The 11,134-nt window shown below is 30.5% G+C and overlaps 1 protein-coding gene across 1 annotated transcript in view; it reads left to right on the top strand.

Annotated features, from left to right (window-relative positions):
* TRIADDRAFT_58578 (uncharacterized protein) overlaps positions 1-1,125 on the top strand; it is a gene marked incomplete at both ends in the record, with an annotated part of 2,099 nt that extends 974 nt beyond the window's left edge. The window contains one exon of the mRNA XM_002114726.1: positions 47-1,125. Coding sequence (XP_002114762.1) covers positions 47-1,125 — 1,079 coding nt within the window. The remainder of the gene's footprint in view (positions 1-46) is intronic.
* Positions 1,126-11,134: the final 10,009 nt, after the last annotated feature.

Below are 11,134 nucleotides of genomic sequence, written 5' to 3'. Positions count from 1 at the left end.
TCACCTGCAATTTTACTGGCTCGTGGCTTGGCATATATAATATTAGCAATTGCTACGGTTATTAGTAACTGCATTGTCCTCTATGTTTTTCATAAGCATCGTTCCCTTTTACGCATTCCTAGCAATCTTTTTATCCTTAATTTGGCTATTATCGATTTGTTAAATGGACTATTTAGGGATACTTTTAATGGCGTGAGCTGGCTGAATAATGGCTGGACATTTGGTGAGCCGTTATGCCGCTTTAATGGATTTATGCAAACTATTTGCTATGTAGTAACCATATTTACTTTGTTGGCTACTGGAATTTGTCGTTACTTGGTTATCGTCCATTCGTATGGAAAGGTGATTACGAGGAAAGTAGTTTTAATTATTATTGGTTGCATATGGATTTATAGTATTTTGGATTCTCTAATGCCAATTTTTGGTTGGAATCGTTACATTTTTCAGCCACTGGAATTTTCTTGCTTACCTGATTGGTTATCCGTTAGCGGTGCAAGTTATGTCATGTTCGCTTTAATTGCCGACACAATTATTCCGTCGATATTAATTGGATTATGTTACATCGTCATCTATATCGTTATTGCTCGAAATGCTAAAAGAATGGCTAATCGATTCCATATCGAGCATTCCAACAACGTTATTCCTTCAATAGGCAATTCAGTCGATTACTCAGTAGCAAACACCCCTGAAAATGATCGAAATCGACAAGCACGAGCAAAATGGTCAAATGGGAATACTTTAGGAAGAAAAGAAGTTAAAATTACAAGAGCCATGTTTTCAGTCTATGTTATCTTCCTTGCATGTTATTTGCCTTACGCTCTTACTATATTTATTATCGCACCAGCTGGTGGCAACGTTTCACATAATATTATTTTTATGGTTGGGTACCTTGTTAATGTAAACAGTGCGATCAATCCATTTTTCTATGGAGTCATTTATCGCCAATTTAGGAAAGCGTATATCGAACTGTTCTGTTGTTGTGGCCTTAGTGCAGTGTCTGTAAAGTTTCCCACTAGTCGAAGTCGGCATCGACATCTTCTTAATTCTACGCCAATAATAGATCGAAAAAATCGAGTCGATGTTCTTCGTGATGGAATGACCGATGCTAGCACCAGTAATCTTTGAGTACTAAGGATGACTAGCGGTCGAATTCTATAGCCACGTTCATCATGATGTATTGTAACTCGAAATATACTTGAGGGTGTTTATGGAATTTCATAGACGAGTATCTTCTATTGAAATAATGTTCTAAACTCATGATAACATGCAAATTGTTAAGTTAGTATTCTCAGGCGATGCGCGCTAGGAAGCAATTTAAAGAAATTAAAATTTTCTCCATTTAATTTAGTTTAGAGTTTCATGGCTGCTTCTTTGTTATTGTCTAATGAACCTTATTATTATTTAGCATAGATTGTACAGCGTACAGCAGCAATATAGTTAACTGTTCTACTTAGTAAACAAATACGCAAAGTATCATGAGACTGGAAATATACTAGCCATGATCTAGGTGAAATTTTTGTTCATTTTAATTATCCGTGAATTAATGGAATAGCAGAGCAATGGTGTTGAGTAATCTGCAATATTAGCAATTGCTGCATTGTAGTTACTGTAGCTCCTATCAATCCATTTAAAATTCTCTTTACCTTGTGTTAATCTAATTACCAAAGACTTCTTGATACCTTTTCTATCACACTTGAAATTATTAATTCAATACGTGCTAAGTAATATGGAATATTAATGTGGCCTCTACTACAATCACCACCAAATATTTAGTACCTAGGTAGGCTTTGATAGAGGAATACGAATAAATATTAACAACGCACTCGTAATTAGCATGAGTTACTGCTTAAGAAAATGGAAACTTGATTAACTAGTTCAAATTTTGTTATTCATGGCTAATTAAATCACATATCTCAATAGCACACTTCTGCAGTAAATTAGCTGTTCTTTCCTTTTATTTCAGGCAATAGAATTGAAACACCCAACTTCAGATTGCGTTAGATTATCCACTGATTTATAGAATGAATATTGTCTTATTTTAGGTTTAAAAAGACAGCAAATATCACTTTCGAAATACGTTGAAATAATTTTATCATCCAAGAGTAGATATAATACTAAACACAATTGCAGTATTTCTTCCCAAATTTCTACTTTCGTAATATTATTATGATGAAAGATCATCTATATATAATATTATTGATCTTGTTTACGCATATTTCCTATATAATATTAGACATTTTCTGATTTAAATAGTTGGACATTTCCCTTGTAACCTTTCATACGATCTGATTTTAGACAAATTATCATATTATTAATTCAATGTTATGTAGATTTCATGATTCGTTGATATAAATGACAAAGAATTTACGAAAAGAAAACGTTATTGTGTATTAATCATAGCAAGAAAATGTTTTGTAAATCTTGTCTGAATATTAAGTTTACCATGAGGATATTTGTTATGGTCAAACAGTGTTATGGTCTGCACGATTTCACCTATAACAGGGTATGCTATCTTGTATTTGTTATTAAAATTTTTTACCAAAAAGTATTCATCACTACAATAGTACATTTAATTGCCATAAGTATTTTACCTTTTTATTCAATTTATTTCCATCTAGTCAATAGATATAATACCATCAGCTAAAATCGCTAATTCTACATAAATCACGAAATCAATCATTATCTTCGTCATCGGCTTAATCAAAGTTATTATTTTACCAACAATGTGACATCTGTTCCCTCTTACAATCAAATATTATAGTCATTACAAAGCTTTAGCTTTCTATTCTAAAAGTTTTTTTAACCAGCATTTTCCTTTCTATCATTTAAGACATCTGAGTAAAAAATTTGTTATTCCTATGTAATGATAACAGGAACAGATTTAATTGAACATTCCACCTTAATATCAAGTTGAAAATCAACTGCAAGTAAGACTAATAAAATATCAATATTTCCTCTCACTTCGAATTAAATTTCTTGATTATAATATTATAAGCTTTTTTAATTTAATACTTCATTGTTCTAAAAGTGCTTCAACATCACTTAATTTCAAGATTATATAGTAGTGTAAATATATGATCGCAATCAAGTTATGGTTAATTTAAAGAGTTTACATACGGTAAAATGATAAAAGGAGGTTAAATTTTTGTCCCATTATCGCTATGGCTTAGCAAATTTTAATAACATTTTAATCTGAAAAATCGAAAGTTTACAGGATCATAAGCACTAGAGTAAACTATCATCATGAATCTGAGTGAAACGATCGCCAGATTTGTTATGTTAAGAATTTAATATATTTATATACACAACAATATTGATCTTGTTTAAGCTGATCAAAGTGCTAAAAAGTCGACGCTAATTACCGCACTACCGGCAGTAATTTCAATGTAGTAGACTAATACTCAGTAATTAGCAGTATATCAATGCAATGTGGTAATAAAAAGTTTTTAATTTTATATTCCTTTCATCATTCTTTAAAAGATAATATAGCCATTTTTCAGCTAGATAACTGAGCGACGATCGACAATTTATGAAATTACTTTTTCCTGTCATTACTGCTATAGATTCATACTGTAATTCCAAAACGTAGTTTTCCTCGCCAGATAAAAAGGAAATTGAAAGATTTACAGAAAATAACTTTGCGGCAAAATTAATACTCGTAGATTCAAGCTTTCTAAATCAAGTAAAATTACAGCATAGCCGATTTATAGAAATATTTTTATTTCGGTTGAATTTGTGAAGAAATCTAAAAATGTTATCGGAGTAGAACTCAAAATAGATACATACTTGTACCGATATGTATTAAACTACGGTATCCTTGCAGAAAATGTTACATAGTAGATTGAATAAACGAATTCCACATTTCAAATACCAGTATATCAAGCATAACGGCTATTAATGATTCTATTAATCATTTTAGAGCTCCTATAAATACTTATTGAATTATTGAATATACATACAGATTAAGTTTTGATTAAAGGGTCTTCCGATGAAAGATCAAGAATCAAAGTTTTTAGTAAACTTACTTTACTACATATAGTAGGCCGGGTTCGCCTGATAACTACCAAGGGCTATATACCTGGTAATCATAATCTTAAGTTAATTTGAAGCTGCTTTAAAAATTATTTATAACTACATATCATTTCGATAAAGTATTGCAGTCACTGTTTATTATAAGCTTTTCCGTATTTCTTAATCCTTCTAATATCATCTCACGGATTCCGGTTAAGCTGGTTCAAATTGAGATTTAAATCAAAGAATGAGTATTCTAGTATCAGTACGTGGATCTAGCCTTGATGATCATAGTAATGCAACCGTTATGAACTTTTCATCTACAACTTTACTCTTTCGTGGCTTGGCCTACCTAATATTAGTAATTGCTACTGTTATTGGTAACTGTGTTGTCTTCTACGTTTTTCATAAGCATCATGAGCTTTTACTCATTCCTAGTAATCTTTTCATCCTTAATTTACTTATTACTGATGTATTAAATGGATTATTTAAGAATTCTTGTAATAGCATGAACTGGTTCAACAATGGTTGGTTATTAGGTGAATCGTTATGACGCTTTAGCGGATTCATGCAAAGTATATGTTATGTGATAACCATATATACTTTGTTAGGTATTGCAATTTGTCGCTATTTAGTTATTGTCCATTCATATGGGAAGGTGATTACTAGGAAAGTGGTTTTAATTATTATTGGCTGCGTATGGATTTATAGTATTTTCATCTGTCTAATGCCAATTTTAGGCTGGAATCTTCATATTTTTCAGCCACTGAAATTTTCTTGCTTACTTGATTGGTTATCCGTTAGCGGTGCAAGTTATGTCTTGTTCGCCTTAATTGTCGACACAATTATTCCGTTTATATTACTTGGATTATGTTACGTCGTCATCTACATTGTTATTGCTCGAAATGCTAAAAGAATACTTAATCGATTTCATAGCGAGCATCTCAACAACACAATAGGTATTTCAGTCAATAACTCGGTAGCAAGCACTCCTGAGATGATGCATAAACATGGCCGTAATGCTAAAAGTAAATAAAATCGATAAGTACTAGCAAGGCTGATTGAAAATACCTTAGCAAGGAGAGAAATTAAAATTACCAGAGCTATGATTTCGGTCTGTTATCTTTCTCATATGCTATTTACCTTATGGTATTGTTGTATTTACTATCATACCGGCTGGGTTTCACGTTTCGCATCAGGTTATCTTTATGGTTGGTTACCTTCATAATTTAAACAGTGCAATCAATCCTTTTCTCTATGCCGTCATTTATCGTCAATTTAGGGAAGCGCATGCCGAAATATGCTGTTGTTGTGGCCTTAGTACAGCATCTGACTAAATCTGCACCAGTAGTGGATCGACAAAATTGAGTCGATGTTCGTGATGGAATGACCGATGTGAGTACCAGCAATTTTTAAATACTCAGAGTCCATCAAATTATCATATGGAAATTCCATCAACTAATACCATCCAAAAGTGTTAAGTTATCATTCGTAGGCGATATGGAAAGTAGTGGAAGGGAGGAATCCAACAAAATTAAATTTTCTCCTTTTAATGCAAATGGGAATTTTATGCGTATTTCTATGTCTTTGCTTTAAGCAAGATATATTCGAATCTGAAATAGGATATAGATGGTTCATTATGAATAATGATTAATTACGCATTGAAAATAATGAAGGCCTTTAAGAATAATACGAGCTGAAATTTTAGCCTAATTATGCGAACTATTATTATCTATAAATGAAATTTTAATTTATTTTAATTGTTAGTAAATTACTGGAATAGGGAAGTATTGGCGTTGCGTAAGTTAATAGTATTCGCAATTGATACCTAATAGTTACTGTAGTTCTTATCCATCCAATTCAAAACCCTCTTCACGTTACATTAATTTAATTACTAATTACATCTTAATATCTATTTCTACATTTGAAATTACTAATTCAATATGTGCTAACTATGAAGATTAATTAAACAGCATATTCGTAATTGAGTAGTCTACGGTTGGGGAATACTCTTACACATTAACAAATCACCTGAAATTAGCGTGAATTATTGCTGAAGATTGTAAAAACTTAATAAATTTCCTAATTATTACGGTACGAACTACCGTGAAGAAATAGATATCTAAATTTGGTTAATATAATATAGTGATATTATATTACAACTACTTACTTACAATAGGAATTACTCTAATTATAAATGTGTTACAGTAAATTTATTGCTGTGCTGTAATGTGTATTGAAATGATTCTGTGAATGGACATATTGTAGTCCGACTGTGAAAAACTAGTTAGTAGATGTTCTCACTTAAGTATTTTTATAAGATGACTTGTGGATGTTAGCTGCTGTAGAAGGGTATATAAGCCCGTCAGATAGTTGAATAAAGCAATTCTCAATTGTCTAGTTGAGTTTAACGTAGAATCAAAGGCGTCTAAATTGTTGTGAGGTAGTTAAGGGATACTGAATTCCGGAAGACTATAGTAATTTAGAGATTTGGTTTACGTTATCCTTGTCACGAAGCTGGTTTGTGACACTAATCTAGAACTAATTTACGCTAATATGAATCGTTGAATATGCGAGTGTCACAAAACAGCTTTACAACAAGATAACGCAATATACGATCAATAAGTCAATTCCTTGAACCACGTATCAAGGAACGATATCTGCACTATCACAAATACTTTTGCTCTACTAGCAGACTACACAAAGACTTAAACGCCTCGTATTTTACGTTAAACACTAAGTTGGAGAATTCACTTTATTTCACGATATACTGCATTTATATACTACTCAATAGTTCATGAGTCATAGTTAATACAATTAACATTGGAATCATTTACTGAATTAGATATTAATTTTAGCTACTGCTCCCTTAATGCAGACAGCAGTATTTATGAACATAGACATGTAATGACTAATACAGAATAGTCAGATTACGATATGTCCTTTCACGGAACATTTCCATGATAATTTACAGTCTACCATAAGTAAATTACAATCACAATAATTGGAACTGTAAGTAGATGATTTGCATTCCTTATTATAACTATTAATTTCAGTATGTGTATAAGTGTCACTGTCATAAAAAGTCAGTGCTATATTAAAATACAGTATATCCAAATTATAAGTTAACTAAATAAGGATAGTCTAACAGAATTATCCTAACATAGTTATTTCTACTGTAATACAGTATTTAACACTGAAACAGCGAGTCTCCAAGATCTGTATTGATAAATATTGATTGACATTTAGAAATTTGATAAGTTATACTGTTCTCGTGACAAGTTATAATGCATTTTTAATTGTACGTAATTGCGATTCAAGCTACTAATATCAATAATCCTATACGTTACTATGATGCTGTATATCAGAAATCAACTTCTGTCCAATCTGATTCATTCATCTTAAATCATAAGCCTTTAAGTAAATGGATTTAATGATAAATACATAGGTATTTGAATTAATCAGATTTTTATTCGAATCCTAATTTTTACAGCATTAAATTTACAATTAGTAGTAGTCTATCAAAAGATTAGGCAAGAACTAAAGCATCCAATCCAAGACTCTTAGAAATTAATTAGCGAATGCCTATAGTATTCTAATAAAAAATTTTGTGCACTTATCTGTTAGTATTAACTGTTAATACTAAAGGTATCATTTTAAAGATACAAAGCATTGTAAAAATGTTTATTAAACGATACCAATAATGCCGGTATCTTCTAAAAAATAAGAATCACAAAGTTTCTCTATCAAATTTAGCCGAATCTAATGCTTTTATTAAGAACGTACTTTTGCTGCGTTATACCAATGTAAAGATTAAAATTGCGCTGGTTATGTTCGAGTAAATTAGTTAGGTTAACGTTGTTCATATGATTTCCAATTTAGACGTATTGAACATCAGTATAGCACTTCTTTTAAAGTGAACAGTAAAGTCATTATAGTTAATTTAACGTTAGGCACTTTACCTGATAATTTTATTGTAAGTTTTTACCCAAAGTTCAATTGTAATGCTCTCTCTGTAGCACATGACCAATCATACTAACATGGTAATCTAATTCAATTCTTCGTTAAGGCAATTATCTTCCTTGATTACAGCACGATAACAATTAGAGAATTCTTAAAATACTCTATATTATGCTAATTATGATAAAATTCAGCAGTTACAACATAAAAAATAGGGTTTTTATCCTAAGTATAGCTGAATTCATCATCTACATATTTACATTTTGGTCTCCTTTATGTACTTACTGAAAAGAGCTGTAATAAAAAGTGGTCCTTTATTACTAATATGTGAGGTTAAATGATATAATTGATCCAGGCTCTGTTTCTATATTCACCGGATTATATACAGTATTTTTTTAACATGTATTCATCTATTTCAGTTTAAAATGAGGACTTAAAAATACCATTGGATATCTAAAAGTGCTAATAATAGCGTGATTACTATAAATAAATCTAGTTTTGATACATAAAATTGAGATATTTACTTGAAAATTGCGACGCCAAAAAATACCTTACATCATATCTTATTGAACAGAAGCTATACTCCTTATGACATTCGTACATCAATTACTAGAATGGAATTCAATGATCGGTTAATTTATTTTAATCTACAATTTCTAGACTAAGGAGGTGGAGGTTTAAATTACGATTATTTTTTAATTTTTACCAAATTTCCTATCTTTATCTATTCGATAATACAATTATGGGTTATAGAAATTGATATCAATGAATGCATTTATGAATCACTTGAGGTAATCATAATTAAGACAGCGCCAGTTCTTGTAGTTCAGATTGTAAGTATATATTATAAATAAGGAGATTAATCGAATTTTCTATTGTTACTCTATATGATACCTGTTTTAGTAACATAATACAAATTCTTACCAAACTAAAAAATTAAGCAATTTTGTTGAATTGCATAAGTTTTTACATAATTAGATATTGATCGTGGGCTAAATTAAATGGAATTCATCTTTGATGATAGTTATTATGAGTGCCCGATAAATCAAATTTGAAAAGTGTTAATAATTAGAACTTTAAATAATTAAAATTTTGTAAACTATTATATTACATAGTTAAATGTGTGATGATTGAGTGAAAGCAATAGCGCTGAATTATGTCAGAAGCAGTATTTTTATATTATCAAGCTTGGCCCTTAATTGTGATAACTATATTGATGTCTATATTACGATAGGTTGTGGACATTTCAATCGGTGCATTTTGTATTAGAACATAATTTGTATAGTTAGAATATTAAAAAGTAAGATATTAGGGTAGAGATCATGCTATTCTAAGAATTGTTACTAATATTATCGTCGGTTTAGTTTACAGTAACAAAAGCTAATTAATATATTCACTGTTTCTGTTCGATGTTTTCGACATCTGTCATCTTCTATTGAAAGTAATGAATGCTTCTTTATAAATTTAATGATTATCAATTGCTGTTACTCTAGTATCCTAGTGAACACTTAAGAATCAAATTGAATCAATATTAGATCGATAAAGTCTGGACATTAAAAATATCAAGAACAGCGATTGAATATAAGAATTGCGAAGAAGTTAATTCGAAGTTTACATCGTTATTAAAATTTTTCGTTCTTTAATTCTATTCTCGATCCTCAATTTTATGTATGTTAAGAAGAAAATCCCCATAAAAATATAACTAATTTAGCAGGTATAGTAACGTTTATATTTGAAATCATATCCTAAGTAACGATGATTTAAAAATTTTTTTTGGAAAACTTAGTAGATTTCGTTATTGAAGAAAGGATGAAATTATTTCTTAAAAGTACCACTTTCCATTATTGCAGTATTAGAATTTTTCAAGTTAAGATAGATTCTGAATTGCTATATTTATAGCTACTTGACGGTTAAATTGTTTGGTATTCTAGTCGAAAAAGAATAGAAGCTGTAAATCCTTTCGTCAGTTACTTTAAACTAGTTGCTTCTACATCTTATATCCCTACGCCAGAGTGTAAAGATGATGAAGCGGATGATCAATTTTTCGCTAATAAATAAAAGTTACAGTGCTAACCCTTAACTATAATTCATTGTTGTACACTCTATAACAAATGTTATATTACGGATCTTTATAATTAGATATTAGTAAGATGAATTAGAAGCAAAGATCAAATTTCTTTTCTGATACCCTGCTAAAGTTGTAAAAAGTATTTATTACAATTTATAAATGATATCGCCTATCAAAAAATGATAAAATTAGCCTTACATTGATTTATGTGCTTACTCATCCACACTGTCACGGATAGCACTGCTAACCTAGTTAATAATAGATTCATCACTAACTTGCTATATCGCTTTTCTTCTCTAATTAATCTTGGCATCATAGTTCATAGCCCGTAGACTTCCAAATTATCTATTTATTTATTTCTTCAGAAATAACGCGTTATTAATGGATAGTCATTGTCTGCCTAAAAATGTCACATTAATTCGTCAACTATCGGCAAATAATTTCATACTTGATATATCATAGTATGATATCTCCCGCTAGCATCGTTCATGTTGATCACGACTATCGATAAATATACTGTAGTACTAACTGATAGAAATTATACTAGAGCTATCGAAGCATATTGTAATGAAATGAAAAGTGTAGAGATCAAGCTACAAAACTTTAACAAACTTTGATTCTACTTTCGTTGCACTCCGGTCGACTTAACGCTAATACTTTGACACCAAATAAAATTTGGGGAAATAACCGAACAACAATTTATTTCAAAGCAAAAATGGAGAGAAGTATAAACCGAACAACCTTACAAATACTTAGCTTTAAGTATTATTAAAATAAATGACATACAAAAAAAAAACTGTCAACGACCAAACAACCTTTCAAAAAGAAGAACGTTTTAACTTACGACAATTCGACCCCGAAGGCCTTTTCAAATTCAACAAGTTCTTCGAATAAAGTCTTTTTCTACTCTCTCTCTAAATTTTCTAATTGCACTATCATTTATAGGCTTCATAGAGCCGTCTGAGGTATTTAAAACTAAACATTTGCTAACCAATCGCTCTTAAGATCCGTTTTAGAAAACTACTTTGCACCATTTAAGAAAACAAAATCATTCAAAGTTCAGACACAATTTACCCTAACGATTCCCTACAAAAC

Source organism: Trichoplax adhaerens, genomic scaffold, assembly GCF_000150275.1.
Source record: "Trichoplax adhaerens TRIADscaffold_8 genomic scaffold, whole genome shotgun sequence".
Classification (NCBI taxonomy): Eukaryota; Metazoa; Placozoa; class Uniplacotomia; order Trichoplacea; family Trichoplacidae; genus Trichoplax; species Trichoplax adhaerens.
The sequence above is the reverse complement of the archived record's forward strand: the minus strand, read 5'-3'. Positions and strand labels throughout refer to the sequence as shown.